General features: G+C 33.2%; 2 protein-coding genes across 2 annotated transcripts; both read right to left on the bottom strand.

The window, feature by feature from the left end:
• Positions 1 to 2764: 2764 nt before the first annotated feature.
• On the bottom strand, positions 2765 to 3325 carry LOC8264007. The gene has a single exon (XM_002530173.4). It carries the CDS (start codon positions 3323 to 3325, stop codon positions 2765 to 2767), a length of 561 nt encoding a protein of 186 aa, XP_002530219.2.
• Positions 3326 to 19172: 15847 nt separating this feature from the next.
• On the bottom strand, positions 19173 to 23987 carry LOC8264008 (transcriptional regulator STERILE APETALA). Its single transcript, XM_002530174.4, has 2 exons — positions 23701 to 23987; positions 19173 to 20726 (listed from the first exon to the last, which is right to left on the bottom strand). The coding sequence occupies exons 1-2, from the start codon at positions 23917 to 23919 to the stop codon at positions 19599 to 19601; spliced, it is 1347 nt and encodes a 448-aa protein (XP_002530220.3). The 5' UTR covers positions 23920 to 23987; the 3' UTR covers positions 19173 to 19598.
• Between the last annotated feature and the right edge of the window lie 3616 nt (positions 23988 to 27603).

The raw sequence follows: 27603 nt of genomic DNA, 5'->3' as shown, positions 1-27603 counted from the left end.
GAATTCCGATAGTATTTATCTTGGCCATAGGAGCAAAAGTTTATACAAAACCTATCCCACATGTTTGACTATATTCTTTTGCACCCAGCCGAGCTTTGTATCTCTCAGCACTTTCATCTGTCTTGCATTTAATGGTATAGATCCACCTACATTCAACATATATTTTTTTTCACTTGGTAAATCTACAACCTTTCAGGTTTCGTTCTTTCGAAAAGACTTCATTTCTTCATTCATTGCTTCTTTCCACCTCGGTTTTTTTATGGCTTCCTACACACTATTAAGTACATATGCATAAAATAATTGATTTGCAAATGATTCACATGTCTTTGACAATCTATGGTAAGAAACATAATTATTTATTGGATATTTAGTTCTAGAGTTCATCACGAGTTCATAACTTGATTTAGGCTTTCCTCGGGTAGTTCGGTTCTGGAGTATTCTAACAGAGGGTTCACGAGTTACCTAGAATTCAGCTCAAGATGCATTATCAAGTAAAGATGACATTGATTGTAGTGCTTCAAGCTCAACTCTATTATCTTGACCCCGTATATCACACTTGAAATGGTCGGTTGATCCAAGATTGGGAGAATAACGCTCAGATTATTCTTGTTCGAGTTGTTCAAACAGGTCAGGAGATTTTGTTGGAAGGAGGTCTAGGTCGGGAGTTTTAAGAGTTTTAGTTAGAAGATCGGGACTAGAAAAATGGTTAAGGTCGGCAAAATGTTTAAGGTTGGATTATGTTTGAAGGTCGGGCTGCAAGTCAATGTTTCTCTCCCTCTGACTTACAGTAGGAAAATACATCTGATGTTCATGGAATTATACTGACATACATTCATTGAGTTGTAGGGTGATAACACCTATATTCTTTTTTATGAAGACTATACCCGACAAATATACACTGAATAACACGAGATGGAGCTTGTGGTATGTATAGTGAGGAAAGTAAACAAAGATTGTGCAATCAAAGACTTTAGGAGGTAAGTTCAGTAATGATGGTGAGGTAAGGCTTTTATTTAATGTATTAAGTGGTGTATGAAAGTCTAGAGTGCAAAATGGAATTTGGTTTATGAGGTAAGAGGTTCAGGATAAAGTTTCTCTCTAATACTGGAGAGGCATATTGGCTTCAAATAGTATAGCTCATACCATTTCCAAGAGATGACAGTTTTTTCCTTCTGCAATCCAATTTTGTTGAAGAGAATAAGAACATGTAGTTTGATAGATTACACTATGTTATTAGAGGAATTGTGTGAGTTCATGATTAATGAATTCACCTCCATTATCTATTTGAAGTACTTGAATTGAAGTCTTATATTGAGTTTGCACCATCAAATAAAATTTTTTAAATAATGAGAAAATCTACTACTTACTTTCTATTAAGCATATCCATGTCATATAACTATAATCATCAATAAAAGAAACAAACCACTGAACTATATTAAGGTCGGTGCCTTTGCAGGTTTCCAAACATCAGAGTGTATAATCATAAATGGTGCTGAACTTTTATTTAAACTAATCGGAAAAGAGTCTTGATGGCTTTTTGTTAGTTCACAAGTTTCACATTTGAAGTTCAAAGTAGATGTTTTTGAAGACAACTTAGGAAATAAATACTTTAAATATCTAAATGATGCATCTCCAAAGCGCTAATGCCATAACGAGATCGTATACTCTATATTTGACGATACCAAACTACTATTCTCTGAACTTGACTCGATCAAGCCACTTAAGCTATATGGTGCAAAGTCAAGATAATATAGCTTTTCTTGTCTAGTACCACAACCAATAGTCCTCTTTATCTTAATGTCCTTAAAAATATAATAATCAAACCAAAAAATTACCACACAGTTCAAAGAGATTGTTAGTTGAGATATAGACATTAAATTGAAATTTAGAAATTGAACAATTAAAACAAATTCTAATTTAGGTTATCAAATGAAAAAATAACCCTTTACCAGTAACACTAGCTTCTATACCATTAGTTGTAGACACAACGGATTGTTCGAATAAATTTGAATATAAAATTATAAATTAAAAGAATAAAAACAATATAATTTTTAAATAAAAGTAACTAATATAACATGTAAAAATACAATAGATAAACAATAATTCCTCTATTAAAAAACTAACTCTATAATATCATTATAATAATATTACAATAAATTAATTAATAATGGAGCCAAGAAGCAACAACAATCTTATACAGACATGCAAAAATCATAAAACTGGATTTTCTGTCAATTAAAGTAATTAATGAATGTAATCTGGACACGTAGTCCATGGGAACACCAAGACTAGTGTCACTAAAGTGATTAATTAAATCATTAAACTGATTGGGTTTATAATTATGTATCAAAAGGGGTTGGTAAAGGTTAGGTCTCTTTTATACGTAGCATTAGCCACTGTGATTATAAGTTAATAATACTTTTCAACAGTATTATCTGCCACATCAATTAGAATATGGCCCGACTGATGTAGAATTGTAGATACAGCTGAACCCTGAAAAGGAATTCACTTTCAAGGAGATGTTGATAATTATCCTGTCAGCATAGGCAAATTTCACAGGATAATTCAATAATGGTGGTAGAGTAAGCTCTTTTTTTTTTCCTTTTTTTTTTTAAATTTTGGCAATGCAACACATTTCTGCATAAAATATTTATCATGAAAAACCAATAAAAAGGTATTATAGGAGAATTTTACACAAAATTTAAAAAGAAATTAGGAAAAAATATTGCAAAGTCTTGTATTTTTCCCCTTAATTCTATTCTTGCTAATAATAAGACTGAACCAATATAAGTTGCTTTCTCATCTCTCTAATGAAATCATCACATTTCTTGTTCAATTCCTCTGTACTCAGCAATTCAAATTCTTCTTCTTCTTCATTTTCCTGAATGATGGTAGGCCTTTGATTTTCAATATCTACATCTTGTGCGATCATAACTAAAGACTTGTCTTCAATTCCTTGAACTTCTTTAACTACCTTGACCACTTTTTCCTTTGCAACCTCTGTTTTCACCTCTGGCAATTCAAGTTCTTTCTGTTGGTTTCTTCCATTCTTTGTAAGGTTAATATCTTGATGATGACAATTAGGCACAACTAGACCAGAATTCTTGACAATTAAAACAAGGATCCCATTGCAAAGAAGGAACATGCAGTTCTTCCCCAACTTGCAGCCAAACAGCTGCATGGAGTTTAATATAGAAGGGAGCAGTGAAGAAGAAAGTAGTATAACAGACAAGAAGAACACTGAGCCTAGAAACTTAGTTGCTAGCTGAAGAGACAGAGAAGTAATGCTGAATCTGCCTAACTTCTGTTTCTTGACTGCTTCCATTTTGCTTTCAACAAGAAAAAGTAGCTTCTAAGCTTTCTGGGTATTTCAGGACAATACAGAGAGAAGACTTGTAACAATGGAGTCAAGGGAGAGGGTGCTGGGTACTTTTTATATTAAAGTTTTGAACCTCATACACTTGTTAAATTTAATTTATTTATTTTTTTGGCAGAATTGCCCTTTGTTATTAGATAATGGGATTTAAACCTAATGGGTAGTTTAGGAAGTGACCAAGTCAGTCAATAGCCATATGCCCCTTGTCCCACGTAGCATGACTAATTGACCTTTGAAGGTAATCTTGGAGTTGTTGTAATACTAGTCAACTTGTTTCTGTTTTTCTACCAAGTGATAGTGTCCACATTATTACTAAACAGTAAAATCTTGACCGAAAGAAATAGCTACCTTCTGTCGATTAAGCTTACCGTCTCATCAAAGTAAGGAATAGAGTCCAATTTAGTCATTGATTCTATTGTTCCATTTAGCCCTTAATTAAATCTATGGATATTTTAATTTAAATTTATAGATGTTTAATTTAAATCAATTCTAATTTTTTTTATAAAAATAAAAATATGGATTACGCATCCTTTAAAAAGAGTGTAGATATGATAAAAAAATATGATTTTTTATATTAAATTAAATTATTTAAATTAAAAATATATATTAATATTTAAACAAAACATAATAAAAAATAAATATTACTTTTTCAGTGTTCTTACAGTTTTTCCTTAATAATAGCAGTGAATGAGACAATTATAGTGGTGGTGGTCCATAGGACGGTGAAAATAAGAGCTTATATTAATTGTACTAAAATTATAAAATAATTTTTAAATATTATTATATTTTTTTTAATTTTTTTATTTTCAAGAGAGTGATTTTTACTCCCTCATTTTTTTTCAAAATATAAATAATTTGAGCCAAATATGAAAATGTTTGGATTAAAAATTCCATAAATTTGAAAAAAAAATTGAGCCCGCATGATAAAATTAGTGGCCAATTTAAACTTTATTTCTAAAAGAATAGAGATAAGTAAAGAAATGATAACATGATTTCATCGTTTTAAAATTTTAAATATATAATTTTTTTTTCAGTCAACAGAGGTATATAGTTATATTCATCACTAAAAAATCTCGTCGTTAAAAAATTTCGATTCGTAAAAATTTATTTGCACTCTAATCAATCATCACTATCATATTGCTCATGTTTGACAACGTGAATTTAGAGCTTCATAACTCATCCTAATTTTGTTATTTAATCATTAAATCAATCTCATCGTATCAATAATTTTTTAAATCGTAATCTGATAGTTAGACAACAAAATTAGAAGTTGTTAAATTCTAAACTCGTGTTATCAAACACGAGCAACATGATAATAATGACTGATCGAGATGAAAATAACTAAATTCTTGTGAATCAAAATGTTCTAACAGTAAGATACTTTTTTATCACGATTTGTAATCACGTATTTTCTTTCTCCTAAAAAGTATATACTTAAAATCGTAATATTTTTATACTTATTCCAAAGAATATGCATATATTTTATCCTATTCAAGACTGAAATAATAAATATAAAATTTATTTTTACAAAATTGAAGTTTCAAATTCTAAGCTTTAATGAAAATTTAAATAATAAAATGTGAGAAGCGATTAAATTTTCATAATTGAATCTTCTTGAAATTACTTTTTCAACTTCAGTGGCTTCACAGCTGCATATGGTTTTCAAGATTTCTCTAAATTTCTTTTGGCTTTCAGGCAGCAATTATTCACTTAGCAGCACAACTTCAAAGAAGATGCCATCAACCGGACAATTGAATATTCTGCTTTGATTCAAATATTAAATGGTTTTATCATTTTATAATTTTCCATTTGATTTATTTTTAGAAAAAAGAAATATATAATTATAAATCGTGATAGAAAAAAATATTTCATCGTTACAAAAAGATATCTCATCCTTACAAAATTTTAATAGACAAGAATTTAATTATTTTCACTATAATATCCAGTGTTTTTATTTTTAAATAATAATAATAATAATAATAATAATAATATTGATATATTAAAAAAAATTATTTTTTTCCCTCTTTTTTTCCCCTTCTCTTTCCCTCTCTTTTCTCCTTTTCCTTTCCGCCTTCTCCCTCCTCTTTTCCTTCCTCCCTTTTCCTCTTTTCCACTAGTTCTTCCCTTCTCCCTTCTTCCGCCGACTGCCTCGCCTTCCACGCCCGCCTGTGCGCCGCCAAGCCGTGGCCAGCTTCCTTTCCTTTCCTATGCCGACGTCGACCGAAGGTAGGGGGTTGTCATTGTCATTCGGCACCTTGCCGGTATCTTTTCGGCAAACTGACGTCGGAAACAAACTCCCCACCCTTGAAAACCCCAGAAACAACTCTCTTCTGTCGGAAATTACTTGCCGACAGCCTTAGGACGTGTCGCCGAAGCAGCACCTTTTCGGCCCCGATCCACCGCCTTCCGGCCACTTTCCGGCCAAAATTCTTGTACTTCCGGACTCCCCGCAACTCGAACTTTGCATAGGCGCTTCCGGATTCGAATTCAGACACCGTTGGCAGGACCAGCTTCCGGACCCCAATGTTTTTCGGACGCGCGAAATATTTCAATTTCGACTCGGTATAATTTTATTTAGACTCTGAAAATTATGTTGTAATATTAGAAAATTATTGTGACTATTAATTGCTTGTGATGGCTAGTTTAAAAATAAATTTAATTTAATTATTTGTGTTGTGGTGTTGTAGAGTCGGGAAAATATTAATGCAGTTCTTGTGGCCTGCCTCCTGTTTTTGGCAGGTTCTGGACCCATTTTACGGGGGGTAAATGTCCATAATTTAGGGAAAGTTCTGCCGAATTTTTGAGAGATTTCTAAAGTCTAATTTGATTTTAGATAGTCCACTCTAGGAGTTTAGGCCTATGAAAAATTTAAGAATGTCTATTAATTAAATATTTTTCGTGACTAGATAATACAGCCTTTCCGCTAGCTCCACCCGAGGTGTAGGAGCGAACTGCGGAACGCGTTAGAACTGTGAGTTAAACTCACATAATCTCTGTACTATTGCCAAGTCTAATTTGATATGCTACTTTAAAAATCATGTTTAATATGATTATTAGTATCGCAATATAAATAATTTCATTTAATTATTAATTACTGAGAATAATTTTAATATTATTATTAGTAATAATATATCCTTATTTTAATAGTTAATATTGTATTAATACGATCTTTATTATTTTTTCACACAAATTGCATGATGTTCTTCGAAATTCTAAATCTTTATTTCAATATGTGTTGAATGATTTTGTTAGACCGTGATTATTATTATATGTGTTGATTGTGATTTGGGGATTAGGCTTTAGTAGAACATGCCACCTGATGGGTTACATCAGTATCGTGTGCGCACCGATAATGATTAAAGACAGGTAACAAGGTTATTATGGATTTTTGCCCTGGTCGAGCATTACTCTCTGGGCTGAGTAGAGTTGATTGCCGGACGTAAGGTCCCTGGTCGAGCAATGCTCTCTGGGCGCCGGCTTGATTGGAAATCAAATGTTCAGGCTGGAGGTAAGGAACCTAGTCGAGCTTTGCTCTCTAGGCGCCAGACCTATTGGATTAAGAGAGCCAAAAGGCTACTAGTAATTGGAGTTAGGGTTCTACTAAGCCACTCGTCCTGCAAATGTAAAAATGTATTTTATTTTTTTAAATTATGGTATATGATTATAATATGATTCGTATTTAATGTACATGGTTTGTTATACTGATTGTAATAATTATTATTTTCTGTGAAGACTGCAATTGTCACAAGATTATTTGATTTTCACTCACTCCCGAGACTGACAGTCTCAGTTTTATTTTTTAGGTGACAGTTAGAGTTCTTCACTGTCATGCATTTTGACAGTCCGACTTCTTCTCCTTCGTACTTTTTGTAAATCGCATGTAATACCCTACTTTTGTTATTATTTACTCTAGATTATCCGCAATAGAGAACTTTTAAATTGTTGTGAATACTCTGGTCCATGTTGGACGTGGGATATTATAAGGTCCAGATAGAATCATTAATGAAATGTCAGTCATGATTAATTATATTTTATAACCTGCTTATTTGAATTATTGGTCTGTAAGGCTTACTACACGAATCAGTGGCCTTAAGCCTACTCATTCCCTAGGTGCCGGTCACGGGCCCACAGAATGGGTCTTCCTTCGACCTAGGTTAGCTTCCTAAACTACTATGGAAACTAGGAAATCGAGTCTGTCCTTGCAGTTTCGTTGATTCTAGTATCTGCGTTGTACGTTAGAGGGTCTGTTGGGTTTAATAGCTTGTTGTTCATTTTCAGCTCTTGCCAATGCCGAGGACCCGAGCGACTGCAGCTGCAGCATCGGCCCAGGAAGGCCAAGATGAGTTTTCTGCTCAAACGGCTCCTCTGGCCCCAGCCTGTGGTACCAAAAGGCGAGGTAGGCCTCGAGCAGCAGACCAACCGGATCAAGACGAGACTCAGGAGGTACATGGTGCTGGTGGAATCCCAATGGAGGATTTTATGTCCGGTATGACTGGAATGCAGAGGTCCTTAGAGCAGTTGTTAGCCTTCCAGCAGCAGCAGGCTACCTAGGGTTCAGAAAGTCATACTAGTAGGTCCGGTATCAGGAATCCGAATGATGTACCCATGTCCGAGTACACCAAGTTAAGACCCATAGAGTTTAATGGGACAGTTGAGGACCCTCTAGACTTCCTGGATGAGGTTGAGAAAAGGGCATCTGATTTGCACTGTTCTGATAGGAGGACCATCAAGATGGCCGGATTTTCCTTGAAGGGGATAACATCTCAGTGGTTCAGAGATTATATCTGCCCCTTTCTAGATGGATTGTCGTGGAGTCGGTTCAGAGACCGGTTTGAGGAGTATTTCATCTCTTTTAGTATAAGGCAGGAGTATAGAGAGAGGTTTGAAAGCCTAAATAAGGGAAACCTATAATACACCAGGCAACTTGTTCAGCTGAGCAGGTATGTGCCTTATGCTGTGGGGACCGAGGAGCAGAAGAATAGCAAGTACATTTCAGGGCTCGGTCCAGAGTTTGTCTCATTGGTTCGGTCTAGGAGGAGCAACTTCTTAGAAGTGATTGACATGGTGAGACAGATGGAAATGACCCTGCAAGGCTTTGGTCAAGGGACTGATGATGGTAGGAAGAAGAAGACCAAGGTTGAGGGTCAGTCCAGTGCGCAGCCAGTTGTGTCGTACTACGGTTGTGGAGGCTACTCCAGGGTACTGACCACCAGACCGGACAAAGAAGCTACTATATCCATAGTAGGGGTAGGCACAATCGGAAGGGTAACCGAGGATTCATACCTGGTCAGGAATTCAGTGGTAGTGGGCAGAGTTCAGGCTACAACAGCTCTAGTTCTGGGGCCAGCACCTGTCAGATATGCGGCAGGTCACATCAGGAACCGTGCCTAGCTTCCAGCAGAGCCTGTTTTAGGTGTAGTGAGATGGGACATATGGCTCGAGAGTATCCTTGCTACTTCAGTCGGCCAGCTTTTCCTCAAGGCTCGTCCGCTAGTGCGAGCCAATCAGCTTCTCCTGCAGCTCTGGGATATTTTCAGGATGGATCTCAGTATGTCAGCCAGCAGGGCCGTGGTTTTGGAGGTAGATCTGCAGGAGGTCGATCTGGGGCCAGATTTCAAGGTCAAGCTTCAGGCTCTTAGCAGTCAGGCCGGGGGCAAGCGAGAGTGTTCACCCTCACAATCGAAAGGGTAGTCAAGGATTCAGACTTGGTTAGGGCTTCAGTGGTAGTTGGCAGAGTTTAAGCTACAACAGCTCTAGTTTTGGGGCCAGCACCTGTCAGATGTACGGCAGGTCACATCAGGGACCATGCCTAGCTTCCAGCGGAGCCTGTTTTAAGTGCAGTGAGATGGGACATATGGCTCGAGAGTGTCCTCGCTACTTCAGTCAACCAGCTTTTCCTCAGGGCTCGTCCGCCAGTGCGACCCAACCAGCTTTTCCTGCAGCTTCAAGATATTTTCAGGATGGATCTCAGTATGTCGGCCAATAGGGCCGTGGTTTTGGAGGTAGATCTGCAAGAGGCCGATCTGGCGGTAGAGTTCAAGGTCAAGCTTCAGGCTCTCAGCAGTCAGTCCGGGAGCAAGCAAGAGTGTTCACCCTCACTCCTCAAGATGCGCGAGCCTCAAATGTTGTGCTGTCAGGTACTATTCTCGTTTGCTATTTTAAAGCTAGAGTTTTGTTACACCCTGGGGCTACCTATTCTTTTATGTCGCCTAGTTTTGCCTTAAGAGTGGATGTCCAGCCCATTAGACTTCAAGTTTCGATGTTGGTCACTACGCCGTTAAGTGAAGCCTTAGAGACCGATGTCGTGTTTCCGTCGTGTCCAGTGTCTGTTGAGGGTCGAGATTTGGTTGCTGACCTAATTCTTTTATATGTAATAGGTTTTGATGTGATTTTGGGAATGGATTGGTTAGCTATGCATTTTGCCATGTTGGACTGCCGGGAGAAACAAGTGACTTTTCGAATTCTTGGAGATTCAGAGTTCTATTTTAAAGGCAAGCAGATACCTACTCCATCAAATCTCATGTCGGTATTACAGCTAGGAGGATGCTTCACCGTGGATGTCAGGGATATCTAGCTTTGGTTAGGGATACCTCCGCAGGAAAAGGTTGCATCGAGGACGTTCTTGTGGTTTGTGAGTTTCCTGATGTGTTCCCAGAAGAACTACCAGGATTGCCGCCCAATAGAGAGATAGAGTTCTGCATAGACGTGGTACCGAGTACATCACTTATTTCTTTACCGCCCTATCAAATGGCACCAGCCGAATTAAGGGAGTTAAAGGAGCAGCTGCAAGACCTCCTAGATAAGAGTTTTATTAGGCCTAGTACGTCTCCTTGGGGTGCTGTTGTTCTGTTCGTGAAGAAGAAGGATGGTACCTTGCGCCTCTGCATCGATTACCGGTAACTGAATAAGGCGACAATTCGTAATTGGTATCCGCTTCCCCGCATAGATGACCTATTCGATCAGCTTTAAGGAGCCGTGTATTTTTCCAAGATTGATTTGTGATCGGGGTATCACCAGTTAAGGATCCATGGTGAATACGTGCTAAAGACAGCGTTCAGGACATGTTATGGGCATTATAAGTTTCTGGTGATGTCGTTTGGACTCACTAATTCCCCTGCGGCTTTCATGGATTTGATGAATCGAGTGTTTAAGCAATTTCTGGATCGTTTTGTCATCGTATTCATTGATGATATCTTGGTATACTCCAGAAGTGAAGAGGAGCATGCGTGGCACTTGAGGATGGTACCTCAGAATTTGAGGGAGCATCAATTGTACGCTAAGTTCTCCAAGTGCGAGTTCTAGTTAGAAAGGGTTGCTTTTCTGGAGCACGTAGTGCCTAAAGAGGATATTCAGGTGGACCCCAAGAAAGTGGAGGCAGTGACTAACTAGCAGAGACTGACCACGATGACTAAGGTGCATAGCTTCCTAGGGTTGGCAGGCTACTACCGTCAATTTGTGTAAGACTTTTCGAGGATAGCAGCGCCTTTGACTAAGATGACTCGGGAAGAATGTCGGGTTTGGTGGGTGACCGTGTGAGATAAGCTTCCGGTGAAAGGCTGACTTGACTCGGTGTTGACCTTACCCTTTGGGACTAGGGGATTCATGGTGTATTGCGACGCTTCTAGAGTGGGTTTGGGTTGTGTCGTGTTGCAAAATGGAAGGGTACTAGCTTATGCGTCCAGGCAGTTGAAGAAGCATGAATAGAATTACCTGACCCACGATTTTGGAGATGGGAGCAGTAATTTTTACTTTGAAGATTTGGTGGCACTATCTCTATGGGGAGACGTGCGAGATTTATACGGATTATAAAAGCTTAAAGTATATTTTCCAACAAAAGGAATTAAATCTGAGGCAGAGAAGATGGTTAGAGCTTCTGAAGGACTATGATTATAATATTCTCTACCATCCAGGTAAAGCGAATGTTATGGCAGATGCTTTGAGCACGAAGTCAGTAGGTAGTCTTGCTCATATCAGTGTAGAGAAGAGACCGTTGGTTAGAGAGTTGCATGAACTGTACGACCAAGAGTTACAGATGGAGATATTAGAATCGGGTGCATTGTCAGCACATTTCAAGGTTAGGTCTGTGCTTGTCGACAGAATCAGGATAGCTCAAAATCGGGACCCACAGTTGCAGAAAATCTTGGAAGAAATGCAGTAGGATCGAGTTAATGATTTTATTATAAATGATGATGGTACCCTCATGATGGGCTCTAGGCTGTGTGTTCCCGATATGGATAATCTCATAAAGGAGATTTTGGAAGAAGCTCATTGTACAGCTTACAGCGTGCATTTGGGCTCCACTAAGATGTATCATGATTTGAAAGGAAATTATTGGTGGAGTGGGATGAAGAAAGATGTGGCAGAGTTTGTCTCCAAGTGTCTGACGTGTCAGCAGGTTAAGTTAGAGCATCAATAGCCGTCGGGGTTATTGCAGCCGCTTCCTATACCATAGTGGAAATAGGAAAGGATTACTATGGATTTTATATCGGGTTTACCCAAGACTTCTGCTAGTTATGACTCCATCTGGGTAAATATGGACCGATTGACTAAGTCAGCGTATTTTTTTCTGATGAAGACTACCTATTCTGTGGCTAAGTATACACGAGTGTATCTGGAGAGGATTGTCAGGCGTCCCAGTTTCCATAGTGTTTGACAGAGGACCGCAGTTCACTTCAAGATTTTGGGAAAAGCTACAAGAACTAGGGCTGAGCATGGATCTCGGTGATTCCCGCCCGAATCGAATAACCGTACCGAAAAGTACCAAAACCGAAAAAACTGAAAGTTTTGGTAACCCAATTGAACCGATCCGAATTTTTTTAGTATTACGGTATGGTACTGGTTCTTTAGTAAAAACCGTACCGTAACCGTACCAGAACCGATCCGTCTTGTACTGATCCGGACCAAAACCGTAGAACCGAATTTTTTATATATATTTATAAATAATTATTTATATTATATAAATAATACATATAATAAAAAAATAATACATATACTCTATAAAAAATTATTTTATATTTATCATATAATTCAAGCAATTGTTATCGAAATACAAAAGATAATACATATTAAAAATAACTATAATATTATAATATACTTTATACTCTATAAAAAATATAAGTTATATATATTAATATGTCACATAGTATATTGATACTAGTAATCTAGTATACATACTATAATACTAGATTTAAAATTTATTTACTATCTAGAAAGTTTTGGCAAGTTAATTAAAAATTACTTAATTTAATAAAAATTTATATAAATTAGTAAAAATTATAAAAAGATATTATTATATAAATAATATTATTTACACTATATTTATTAATAAATTAATTTTTAATTATATAATATTTTTATTTTAAGAATAATAATATTAATTATACTAAAAGTATTAATTTATATAAATATTAAAATTAAGAAATAAATATTTTAAAAATAATTTTTATATTATTATACTAATAAAACTTAAAAATTAAATATTTAGAAATAATTAATTTATTAACTTTTAAAATATTATAAATTAATATTAAAATATTAAAAAATATTAAATTATATTTTATAAATTTAATTTTTTTTGAAAAGGATCAAACAAAACTTGATAAAAAATTATCAAAACATCTTTTAACAATATAGAAGTTCTTTACTTCCTACAACAGCGGAAGTCCTCATTTGTTGTCAAGATTGGCTTAGAAGTTCAAATAAACCTATCCAACTAGAAGAATCAATAGAGGATATTGAAAGCATAGAGTCAGGTAACATTTCTTTACTTCTTACATATGTTTGTTTATTGTTGATGTTGTTAAGTCTTATTGACGTAATTTTTTACTTTTATTGTAGAAATTATTCAAGATCCTGAGATTGGTGAGTCCCTTATGCCAAGATTAAATGTGGAGTGCTAATTTTGAGGGGAGGTAATAACATTCCTTTGCTAATTTTGGACATGTATTTTAGTACTACATAAAGTTTATAAATTTATTTATTTTAATGATTGTCATCTGTAAAATATTTTTATGCTAGCAGTAATATATATTTTAATGGTTTGTATTTGAATATTGAATGAATTATTGTATTTGCAAGTGATTGAATTGCGAAACAGGTTGTTCAAGAATGTGAATGCAATTTTAATTCAGATTTTCATGCTACTTTTTTTAGGTTGGTAATCATATTTTCTCTAAATGTATTTGATTAAAGATGAGATTAAAGTTGTGTTTTTTAAATTTTTTAGAACCGAAAATAGCACCGAACCGAACTGTATTGAACCGTAAAATTGGTATAATACGGTATTGGATCATTTTATATTTGGTACGGTACTGGTACCTTCAATTTTAAAATAACCGAGGTTTGGCATGGTACTGGTGATTTATAAAATAACCGAATTAGATCGATCCGTGCTCAGCCCTAACAAGAACAGCTTGGTACCAGGTTGGACTTCAGTACAGCCTTCCACCCCCATACGGACGGACAGTCAGAGAGGACTATTCAGACTTTAGAGGACATGCTTCGGATGCGCGTGATAGATTTTGGCGGTCAATCGGATTGGTATCTACCGTTGATTGAATTCGCGTATAATAACAGCTATCATGCAAGCATCAAGATGGCACCTTATGAGGCTTTGTACGGTTATAAGTGCAGATCTCCTATGTGTTGGGAAGAAGTAGGCGAACGGAAGTTAGCAGGACCAGAGTTGGTTCATATCACTTCAGAAAAGATTCCGGTTATCCGCGAGTGGCTAAAGACAGCTTTCAGCATGCAGAATAGTTATGCGGATTCGAAGCGGAAGCACATGGAATTCAGTGTCGGGGAATATGTATTCTTGAAGGTGTCTCCTATGCGTGGTGTGATGCGGTTTGGCAAAAAAGGCAAATTGACCCCTCATTATGTGGGACCCTTTGAGATTGTTGGCAGAATTGGAGAGGTGGCATACAAGCTGGACTTGCCGCCGAATTTCTCGCACGTGCATCCGGTATTCCCACATATCAATATTAAGGAAGTACATTTCGGACCCTTCGCATGTGTTGCAACCTCAATATGTGGAAGTAAGCGAAGATCTGACTTACAAGGAGCAGCTAGTCAGGATCGTGGATACTCAAGTTTGCCAACTGTGCTCTAAGATTATTCTGATGGTTAAGGTGTTGTGGTGAAATCATTTGTCTGAAGAATGTACTTGGGAGACCGAGCAGGAAATGAGAAGTCTCTACCTGTATTTATTTCAATCTTAAGGTGAACCGTGTTTTAAAAATTCGAGATCGAATTTTTTTTCTAAGGAGGGTAGAATGTAATATCTAGTATTTTTATTTTTAAATAATAATAATAATAATAATAATATATATTAAAAAAAAATTCCCTCTTTTTCTTCCCCTCCCCTTTCCCTCTCTTTTCTCCTTTTCCTTTCCCCCCACTCCTTCCTCTGTTTTCCTTCCTCTGTTTTCCTCTCTCCCTCTATAATTGACTTTTCCCTAACTAACTTGGACTAAGTGGTATCATCCTCTACACCAGCTCCACGTGTACTATTGTCGCACCCTTTCTCTTGATAAGCCACAAATAGCCGAAAAAGAGTATTATACAGGGCACTGGTCTCGAATTTATATCTCTCACACCATTTAAAGAAATTGGATTATTATTTCTAAAATTGCTGATAAAAGTTTAATGAGAAAAGCTATTTAAATATTATTAATAAAATAGAAAATTATTGTTATATGGAAAAAATTATTTTCTTTAATTAAAATTGCTATTTGAAGTGCTATTATAATTAAAATAATTAAAATGGACAAATATTTGTATTTAATAATTTTTATAAATAATTAAATTTCTCTAATCATATTAATTATATAAAATTAAATGATTTAATATAAAAATACTATAATAAAAAATATTTATAAATGTCGTACGTGGGAATGATGGAGGAGGCTGATGAGTCTAGTAATGGGGTCGTCGATAAGTCTCTTGATGGTTGGCAGCCTTATAAGAACATAAAACATAGATGGTGCGTGTGTAAAGGAGATAAGTAGAACAAATAATAGAATACTTAATTTATATATTATAACAATGTATTATGTTTAGACAATTAAAGTTGATTTTTGTCCATGTTTATTTAATAAAACATATGTCCATCAAAATTAAAATTAATGGAAAGAAGTTGATAATAAATATTTTTCTTATAGTATAAGAAAATTTGGGTTTATGGATGGACTCTAGCGATGAATAGCATTTGTCAATTACCAATGAAATAATGACAATGTAATGATGGAGAAAGCAAAAGAAAGAAAACTGAGATTTAATGATATGATAACAACGATATTTAGCGACAGATCAAATCTGTAGCAAAATTAACGTTAAATTTGGCACCAACTTTAGTGATGCAATTATGATGGATTCTACTAACGAATTTGAAATCCGTAGCTAAATTATGGCTACTTATTGTTTCACGACGGATTTAACTATAGATCTATCGACGGATTAAAAATGAAATTTCAATCTTTTTTATTTACCACATGTTTGCTTCTTCTTGCTCACTTTTTTATTTATTTTAGTGACAGAATTTTAATATATATTTTTTATTTTCACACTTTTACTTTTTTCCACTCACTATTTTTTAAATTTCACAACAAATTTAGTGACAACTTTCAAATTATTTTAATTTCCTGCACTTTTTTTTCATATCCCACTTAGTTTTCTTAATTTTAACGTTGGAATAGCAATGGATTTTTAAAATTCTTTTATTGCCACACTTTTATAATTCTCACTATTTTGTTAGATCTTTTTTGTTAATTTTAAGCCATTATAAATCAACCCTTTGTTTTATCTCTATCATATTTTCTTCACTTATTTGTTGTACTATCATTGTTTTTCTTTTTTATTTCCATTCTTACTCTCTTTATATTTTCTTTTACTATCATTTTCTCTTTTTTCTTCTTTCCTTTATTTTTTTCTTTTCATCCTTATTTTCTCTATATTTTTTAATTTTCTTTATTTCTTTCATTTCTTGCTTTTTTCTATATTATTCTTTTTTCTCATTTTTTCCTCTTATTTTTTTCTTTTGGTATCTACCCTTCAAATTTTTTATTTTCTTTTTTCTATTTTTTTATTATTATTTTACTATCCTTTCTCTCTTTATTTATTTCTACTTTGTATATTAATTTCTCTCTTCATTTATTATTCATTTCTTCTCATTCACTATTATTTTAATTCTTATTTCTATTTAATTATTTATTCTCCTCTCATTTATATTTTTTTTCTTCTACTTTCATATCATTATTGTTGTTATTATTAAAAATTAATTAGACAATAAGAAATCAAACAAAAGAATTAAATTAATTCTATTTTTTAAATAAATTAAATTTTAGTGATGAATTTCGTTGTAAAAGAAAATAACACGCGGAATAGTAAATTTTATAGCTAGGAAGAAAGGATATGAATATTTTAATATATTTTACAAATAAAATTTATTTAGAAACTACATAACAACAAATTCAACTTCTTTAAAAAGATAAATTAGCCATTTCTTGAATTCTTGTTTTTCTTGTTTTCTTTCTCTTTTTATCAGGATCTCATATTTTTATCTATATAAAATCAATCATTTTATTTATTGGTGATGGTTCTTTTCTTTTACCATATTATATTAACAGTTTTAATAAAAAAAATTAGTATTTTTTTAAAGAGTTGTATAATTTCTCTTTTATGAGGATATGGAGCTCCTTCTTTAGGATGGAGATGTTGATGTTAAATCTATAGGAGTAATGAAGAGATTAAAACTAATTTTTAAATAATTAGCATCGTCAAATAATACTTATGAAGCTGATATGTGGTTATAAAATTACAATATAATAAATTGTCAACACAATTGATGATAATAAAAAATATATTATTTTATAGATATTTCTTAATATTTAATATTTGTAATTTAGCTTTTATATTACTGTGTATTTGTTAATCCTCATGCACAGAATGCCTAGATTTTTGTGAAAAAGAAAAGTATTATTTAAGAACTAACAAGGAAAATTAAAAAGAGAAAAATCAAACACTTATGAAGACTTTGTCATTTTTCTTTTCTCTTTTCTTTGTGGTTATTTTACTTGGTCATCTTTGAGAAGATTCTACAAATAGGAAGGATGAGTAGGGTAGCATGACAACCGCTTTAGTCGCCGCGTCTGTGGAATTGGACTGCTTCAAATTGAGGATCTGTTTCCAGAACATAATGCCTGCAAGTTTGAAAGGGTTCTTCACAGGCTGCTTGCTTTCACATTTCCAATAATAATTTTCTTGTTTCATACACTCTCTTTTTCCTACTGAACCTGTACTTCTCTTTAGTTACAACTAACTAAGTCAAAGACATTAAACAGGAAAATATTTTCCTTTTTTATTTCCCATACTGTCGTGGATCAACAATAAAACCCACCTAAACTTGTATCAATAAAAAAGATGAATGATGAATTGATAACAAAGAAAATTACGTGAAACTCATTTTGGGACTTTACATTAATAACGAATCAAAATACAACAAATTGAAGAGATCTTCAATCACCACGCCATTCCTGATACTGCCAACATTTGCTTTGCTTCAATAGTAGTATTGTCGGTACTGCAAGTGCCAGAGATGTAAGTTTTTTATGCTTTACAAGCTGTCTTCAGAAATTCGACAATTGTTTTTCTAATCTTCTGTGTTTGTGGCTCTAACATAATGCTTGTGGCACTTAGGAACATTTGACTCATAGTCTGCCTGTAGAGAAAAAAGTGGAAGGAAAGCAAAATGCAAGAATCATGTAAAAACAAGTAAAATAGTCATGGAAAACAAATGTTAATTTACTTGAAAAAAATAAAAATAGAACTGTGTCCCCAAACTGGACTTTTAATTTTATTTTTTTATCCAATGGAGCAGCTCACTTTCAACATTTTTAAAACTCAAAATATTAAATAAATAAAAGTCATAATTAAAATTGAACATTACAATTAGACAATTTTTTTAAAAAAATTGAAACATTAGAATTAAAAGCATATCTTGCCGTATTTTTTATTTTAAAAAATATAATTTCTATAATAAAGAATATTTTAAAAATATTTAAATATTAAAAATAAAATTTTATTTAATTTTAATAAAAATTATATTTTATTTTTATAAATATTTTTAATTTTTTTTATTTTTATCAATAAAAATTATAAATATCAATTAAATCAAATGTATAGAAATTTAAAGTATATTTACTAGATATATAATAGAAAATAAAATTCAACTTTCCATATATAAAAACTAAATTAATTATCTAATTTATATTTAATTATTAAAATATTATTTTATAATATAACTCTTTAAAATAAAAAAAATAACTATTTATTTTAAAATTGACATATATAAAATAAATAGTGAATAGAAATGCTTTAAGCCCCTTGTTTACAACAAGTTTCGCCAATTTTAGATTATTAGACGAGAGCCTAAAGACAATAATTAGCTTACGTTATGCTTTTGAGTTTCCAAACATGTCTGATTCTTCCTTATAGAGGACGTGTTTGTGAAGGTCGTTTTGTATTACAGTCCGTGGATCACAGTGACCTTAGATTTTTATTTTATTTTTTTCTAACAGAGAAATTCGAAAATACTGTATATGAGGCGAAATCGGTAGCAAACAATGGAAAGAAAAGGGTACGAAAACCCTGGGGGCATTAAGAATATTTTTAGAAAGTCGAAAGAATTACATAATTAGTGGAACAAAACAAACAAACAAACAAATCCTTAAAACCCTACTACAATATATTAGGAGGCCCTAAACTTGTACCCACCAGATAACTCAATTTAGCTAACAAGTCACAAAAATTACAGTTGAATTAAAAAGATAGTACAATGGAATTAACACCTCCAAATACATTTTAATTAGAAGTACCCAAATTAAATACACTAAAAGATACCTAGAGAGAAGACAATGAAAAGAATGACCAAAACAGCCCCCCTCCACCTTTCTTCATCTTCATCTCAGAAAAGAAATTAAAAGAAAAAAAGAAAAACACAGTTCCCCAAAATAGCGTTAGCCTACGCCCATCCATATCCAATCCACATCTCATCTCTTACTGTTTTGTCTTTTCCACATGTCAAACTCACTAAAAAACAAAAACAGGAACGAACAAGCCACAAAAAGAGGGTCAGTTATTACTATAAAGTCTTCTTCTTTTCTTTCTTTTCTTTGGTTCGTTCTTTCAAGAGTCAAAGTCCTACTCCTCCTATACTGCTACTACACTATGCTCCAAAATCCCATACATGTATTATAGTCCCTTCACTCGATGCTGCTGCCACGTGTCTCTCATCTGCTGCCATTGCATTTACCTCTCCGATTCTCTCTCTGAAGCTATACAATAACTCCCCTCTCTGCTCTATTTCCCATATCCTCACCACTCCCCCTGCGCACATTAGCGCATACCCACCGTTCATACACCCCATCATTCCTCTTTGTACCCTCACATTGAAACTACATATCTCTTCCCCCCCTATGTTATCTGCCCTGTGCACTCTAGCCACCCCGCTGCTATCTACGCTAACATAAGCCGAGTTGTACACGTCAAAACAGCTCACCATAAACCCTCCTCTGTCATCCTCCCCTAATATTACCCCTTGGTTCCTTAGATCAAATGACATCACGCTCAATCTTGTGCAAGCTATCGCTGTCGCTTCACTCGTTACTCTCACTCGTCCTAGTAACTCGGTTATATCATTTAGCATGTGCCAACCCGTTACTGAATCCGGGTCGGTTAATAATCCCCCTACAAAAGTCAGCTCTTCAGTGGTTCCATTCCATATATGAAAAGCCCGGCCCGGAACTCCAACGTAAAGGCCCACCCACCATTGCCCACGACCCGCGAAGTCTATTAACACTCCATCAGTGAGCATGTCACCATAGTGGACCCTACGTGGAAAGGCGTTACCGTTTAGCATTGCCAAGTGGATGTCGCCGTTCAACGAAGCGAATACTAAGCGCCTGTTGGAGATAATGATGCCTGATACAGCGCGTGAGAATCGGCCCATGTGGTCTCGGTGCTGCGGGCGGAAAGTTCGCGTGTGAAGGCGCGTCTGGAGGTCGTAGAGGCGGATAGCACCATCAGCGAAGCCACAAGCTAGATAGTTGTCGGAGAGTGCAAGACAGCGGCAGATAAGTGCGTCGGGATCGTTCGGGTCGTCAAAATCAGCAGGATCGAATTGAAGAGTGAAATGAGATGATGTCCGGGTGCGGAAGTTTCTAGCCGTTCGATGGCGATAGATGTACTCCTCACGCCACGTGTCTTGAATGAGGGTGGTGCGGTTCCATATTCTACGAGTTAAACGGTGCCACAAAAGGTCGGAGCGCGAGACAGCTCGCCACGTGGAACAAACCTGAAAGGAATAGAACACCACGTAGACATTTAAGCAACAACAGCCATGCATGCACGTAGCATATCATGCAATGACCCATATTAAAAGAAAAGGAAAAATGCGAATATTATATTATATATTCGAATAAGAACTATTTTTATAATTAAACAAAGAATAAATAACCAAATTATAAAATAGAGAAATTTAATAAGTTGAGTTTGATAAAGTGAAATTAAGAAAGATTCAAATAAAAGTATAGTAGGGTTTGTAGTATGCGGCATGTGAATGTTTTTGAGCAAAACGAAGGAGAAAAAGAAGCCTAAAAAAAAGAGACAAGGTTAGCTGCTCCCATTAAGTAAGTTTTTGTATATGGCATGCGCGTTTAGGTATTAATTAGTAAGAAAGGAAGAAAAAACTTGAAGCTGGTGCCAAATTACAGATCATATGGCAGGGAAGCAGGGAAGAGAGAGAGAGAGAGAAAGATGTATGTTTTGTGGGTTCAGATGTCAGAAGCAGTCAGAATTCTATATAAAGGAAGATTGGGGAAGTGTTTATTTCAATGAAGAATAGTGTTGTCATGTAGCATAGACAAAGACATGTAGTGGTAGTACAAACAAAGACCCATCTCATTAAAAACACAACACATTTATACTATACAATACATCCTACTATCAGGGAAGATTATGACACCTCTCTCTCTCTTTATTGTTATTGCAAGATTTTGTTACTATTCAATCCCACCAATTCACACAAGATATAAGTACACCAAGTACAAGTGTGACATCTATATGCAATCTTTCCAACACAGTGATGAGAGATAAAAGATCCAAGCAACAAGAGACAACAAAAAAACACTATACTACAGCTAAAAAGAAAAAGAAATTAACATTAGCAGCATGGGAAATATGTTTTGATGGAAATTTACAACAGAAGGACAGAAAAGGACAAAAAAAAACTATAGCTAGGGTGTGGTCCATATAAATGTTATATGTGTATGATTGGGAAGAAAATCAAAAAGCTTATTATATAGTAAGTACATAAATGTATAAAACATCGGATTACAACTTCAAGCGTGCTTTCCCACAAACATATATTTCTCTCTCTTTCATTTCCAAGAAAGGGTTTGCCCAAAGACCTGTCTCGTTAAAAGAAGCGAATCTATATCTTCCTAACTTGCCTTTTTCTGCTATTTCTTTGACTATCTCCTCAACTTCTACTTCAAACACGCATCTATTACACCATCCTCTCTCTCTCTCTCTCTCTCTCTCTCTCTCTCTTTCTATATATATTATCTGCTTTCCTTTTGAATTTTTTTGAAAAGGATTTAGTGTTTTTCACAGTACATCAGGACCAAGTATGAAAATCTCTTGACCCAAAAAATATATTTAAAAAATAGAAAAACAAAATTAATGTCATGAATGATTCCCTGGAAAGGGAAAGAAGTATAAAAATTTTACATAACATAAAATAAGAACTTCTTTTATTAAAAAAAATAAAAAGCAAAGAAAAAAACAAGAAAGAACCTCGAGAGTCATACAAGAAAAAGAAAGGAAAAAAAAAACAAAAAAGAAGTCACCAACTGACTCTGGGGCTCAAGCAGCGAGAGAAGAACTTATCTCTGAAGTGACAAGGAGACATCAGTTTATAAAACCAGCATTGGGCTCCATGTGCTTTTTGGCATTTGCACATGCTGGCTTTTGACTGATGCCACAACAGCAATCAATTTGCAATTTGCCAACATCTATTCACATATTAAAGCCTAATAGTCAGGACTCTTTTTTTTTTTTTCCTTTATAATATTTTCCACATAATGATAGTTTCTTACAATAAATTGCAATTACTCTTCCTAAATAATTCGTTAAGTTTGGCATAAATCCTTTTATACAGCTCATTTGTTTATTTATCTTTTTTATATGTGTCCCTGTGAAAACAATAACTACAAATAAAAGGGTGTTGTTTAAATTGAAAATGTAGAAGCAATTATTACAAGAAAAAGGAGCATGAAGGAACGTAGCATATATTAAGAAAAGAGAAGGTATAACTATACTTAGAAATGTTAATGCTGGAAAGGAAGTACGCAAGGTAAAGAGATCAGCGAACTAAGCCTGGCTTTGCCCCCCCTTTCCTTAAATCATGCTATAAGAAAAAAGAGCTCCAACATTGCCCAAGTTTTAAGTGGGCTTAAAAATGTCTTATCCACATTTTAGTTATTAGAAAAGTATCTGGATAGATTTTCTAGAGAGCTAGGAAAGTTGAGTCAAAAAGGCAAAGGATTCTAGAGCTTGAAAAGGATCATGCCAAGAAAGGGAAAGGGAAAGGGAAATACAAACACAAAAAAGTCCTTTTCTTCAAGATATGAAAAGGGGGTATTAAAAAAATTGACCCATTAAACTCTGCAATGGCAAAAGAGAAGGAGAAGTTTAAAAGAAGAAAAAAAAAACTTTGCGAAGATGAAAACACATACATACATACAACCATCTGAAAGAGGTCACAGATTTAGTTAGAAATGGACCCATCAAAAGCAGTTCTTTCCAAAGACGCAATTTCTTCCTTGGATGCTCATGTACATCCAAGCCATTACAATATGTCAGCATTTCTTCAGTTTTCCTTGTATTGAATTGAAATATTATATATTTAATGTTTTTTTAAGAAAAAAAAAAAAAGAAGAATCTGAAAATTCAAGGTTGTAAAATTATAGCACTCTGCAGGTTCCAGAACAGCACTTTGACTTGACGAAGACCTTTGTCCATTCTTGAAACAATATTATATGCAGCGGATGCTGGCAAAAATGATTCTATTCTATTGCCGACTTCTCTGCCTAGCTAACTGATTTTCAAAATCATCAGAAAAAGATTATGTGAAGAAACTATATCTCCACAAAACCCAATATTCAAAACCAAAAATTCTCAATCAAGAACCCTCATTTTTCTCTCCTCAAATCTGATATGCGTACCCAATTCGTATACATACATAAAAGACAAAGAGCAACACGCACCTGAAAGACATTGGCAAGAGCTTGAGCTGCAGCAAGGCGACCAACAAAGCGAGAAGCATCAATGGCGACCTGGGCAGCAAGAGCTTCAAGAAAAGGCTCGGGCCACACCTCGTTAATGGCACGTGGACGAATCCTTGGTGGCCCTTCATATTCATTACCACCCCTACCGCCATTGGCGCCATTGCCATTTTCAGATGATGCTGATGAAGAAGAAGACATTAATTAATTTATTAAATTAATTAATTTAGTAAACGGGGCTATTAAGAATATATAATACAAAACAAGCGAACGAGAAGGCTATCAAAGAAAGAAAGGGAGGAAGAAAGGAAGAAAGATATGGGCTGTGTAGAGAAACAAGGACAAAAAGGTGTAGATAAAGACACAGAGCAAGGGTCCCCATAGGGGGGTGTTTGGAGATATTATATATACAATATTTTTTTTAATTTCATTTCATTTAATTTTTATTAAAATACTTAAATTGCTTGCATTTAGCATTAACTGTACCTGAATACACAAATATTGTGTAATATTGATCCTTATTACTACATTCTTTCACTAAATGATACATTCGCCATTAACACATAATTTAATCCAACAGAAAATAAATAATAAAAATAATAATACTGAATCTCTTTTAAATATATACATAAAAGTAATTTTCAAAAGATGTTTGTATTTTTGTTTCCATATATAAAATATAGATGGTGAATGAATATGTTAGAATTTGGATGGTTTCCCGCCCTGCAAAGACGGCGGGAGGGAAGGCAGAGTTACAACAGGATGGATCATAGAAGGAACTGGTGGACAATTTGTGGACTTATTATATGAACATATATATATAAGGGAATATCCATAGATAAGTAAAGTAAATTAAAGTTGGAGCATCAGCTAGAGGTATAAATTAATAAGAGACCTACTTCTTCTTTTTTAATGGTGGGTGGGGGACCTCAAGGAGAAGGTAGTTAACCACCTGAGCCTGGAAGGCCGCTGAAAGCTACGCCCGAGAGACCTAACCAGTCATGGAAAATATAATTATGAAAGTATTTAAACTTTTTATATATTTCAATTTAATTTCTTTTTTCTGATTTTAACAAATTAAAATATTAATCATTCTCTAATTATGTATATTCATGAAAAGCGAATCAATTTGCGTTGCTTTTTTCTTTTTTTGCTTACAAAAGAATTGTTAATCTGTATGAGTTTCTTTGGAGAATACCGCGGAAATAAGTGTTTTTCATAAAAAGATAATTAATAATTAATTTTATAAATTTCTTTTGAAAAATAACTGTTAAATAAAGGATTATTTAACGGAAATTGATTCATAAAACTAAAAAATAAACAGCAGCATTAAATGTAATAAAAAAAAATGAGTTTGTAGTTGTACAGTTTACTAATAAGAATCAAGATTTTAACAATATTCTTGAAAATAATACAATTGACCAATTTCTACACATTTAGAATTATTTCGTCAGTCTAAAAAATGAATAAAAGCATAAACCTTTAATTTTACTAGAAAATCAATTTGTGACGCCAGTTTTTGGAGTATGATTACCTAAACTAAATAACTATAAATATTTGATAGATCAAAATATTTGAAAAAATAAAAAGAAAAAAAATTATTATTGACTGTGGAAATAAGATTATAAGAAAACATAAGCTCTTATATAACAAACATAAAAAGAAAATAAGACAATTCTCCTAATTACTATAAATAAAAAAACAATATTATCATATATAACTATCATCAAATAATTAATACTAATTTTCCTATATCATTTATTAACTAAAATAAAATAAAAATATTATAAGAAAATAGTCAATTTATAAAAATATAGTGATTTTTTAACCTCAATAAAAATAATAAAAAGTACTTTCTTAAAAATTTAAATATATATATATATATTTAAATAAACACGTCTTAAAATCGTTTAAAAAAAAGAGTGAAACCGAGAATCACTAATTCTTTTTTAAAGAAAAAGAAAAAGAAAACAAAACCCAAAATGGAAAGATACCCAACGTATAACTTTATAGAGAAAGGCAAATGATCCTAATGTGCAAAATTGGTGAGTTGAATGTGGAGGGCAAAGAAAGCATGAAACTGAATGATTTAACAGAGCATATGATTTATGATTTGGGAAGTGTAATGATAATTTAACTAAAATAAAAGAGATAGAAATAGAAACTAAGGAAATATGTTTGTGGACAAAAACGTGATAAAACAAAATGAAGAGGATTGATTGATTTGGTTTGGGCTCATGTCTGAGAGGCAGTGACAAGTGCATATGATTTGTTATGATCATTAGCTGTGTGTACAATTTGTTCTGTAGAATCTATAGAAAAAGGTTTTTCAAGAGGTTGTGAATTTGCAGTCATCATGAAAATGCTCTCTGTTGTGCCCAACCAATCTGGATTACAATTTTAAGACTTGTCATTTCATGGTACTTGTCTTCTCATCTTTTATTTCTTCTTCTTCTTCTTCTTCTTTTTAGATATATATATATATTTCCTTTAGAAATTAATTAATTTTCACACTGTAATGTTCCAGTTGATCAAATCTTTTTTAAAAGAATTTATTACTATAATATATTCTCATTTTATTACTAATATGTTATAATATATATATTATGGATATTATAATTAGTGTTTCAATGAGGTGACTTAGAAATACAAATTTCTGATTCATATCTTATTATAAATTTATAACTAATTAAATGATTTCTCTTATAGAAATATAGTCAAGCTATTTTAGAGTTGATCCGATTGCTATTAAGCATTCTAATAGTACTTTTTATTTTAAATAATTTAATTTCCATAATAAAAGCATTTTAAAATATATTTAAATATAAAACATAAAATATTTTATTTAAAGTCAACAGTTTTTTTATATGTTAGTGTTTACTTTATTTTCATTGTCATAAATATTAATGGTTTAAATTTCTTTTTATTTTTTATTTTTATCAAGAAAATAAAAAATATAAATTTTAATTATTAAGTGCTTGAAAATTTATAATATATTTATTAAATATAAAATAAAAATAAAAATTTATTTTTTTATTTATGAGAGCCAAATAAGCTCTTTAAAATATAAAATATATTTTCATATAATTTTATAATAAAACTTTTAAAAATAAAAAATCTAATATTTATAAACCTGCAATAAGTTTTACCTAGATCCCAAATGGTTCAGTTTATTTACTCTTTATTTTTAAATAAATTACAAAAAATATTTGTAAAATTTTATTGTGATTCTCTTTTCATAAAAATATAATTTTCCCTGAAAAGGAGATAGTTATTTTGCTAAAGTTTAGGCCTGGGTTTTAATAAATATAGTTTTCATCTTTTCCTTTTTTTCCTAAGGACAATTTGGGTAATAAAGAGAAAGATAAATTCCCATGAAAAAACAAAAATAATAAAGACAGATATAACCACCTGCATTCAAATCCCAAAATTTTGGTCCATAGGAGTTAAAGGTCAACCCTAATTATTAATTAGAGACCAAGTAAACACCAATTTAAAATAAAAATAATGTAAATAAAAACTTTCTGTATTAAAATAATAATACTTTTGTAACAAACTTCTATCTAACAAGCAAGCAAGCTAATTAGCTATCAACAAAGTGAATCAAACTCATATATTCAATTTCCACATTTTATTTCAATCATCTTCTTTTTATAAAAAGTTTTGTCCTTTGTAAAAAATAATTTGTTCTATGGTAGAATGTTGTAATGTTTTCTTTCCACAATCATCATGATTTATCCCAGAAAAACATTGTGATTACTAATCTAAGAATTTAAGTTTAGTTGTAATGCATTTCAAGCTTGACATTTTAATTTTCACTTTCTTGTTAACTTTGAGGAGAAAAGCTAATTCAAACAAATTCCAATATATGAATTACATCATTAT

The sequence above is a fragment of the Ricinus communis genome, chromosome 7, assembly GCF_019578655.1.
Source record: "Ricinus communis isolate WT05 ecotype wild-type chromosome 7, ASM1957865v1, whole genome shotgun sequence".
NCBI classification, from domain to species: domain Eukaryota; kingdom Viridiplantae; phylum Streptophyta; class Magnoliopsida; order Malpighiales; family Euphorbiaceae; genus Ricinus; species Ricinus communis.
This window is presented reverse-complemented; position numbering and strand designations above follow the sequence as displayed.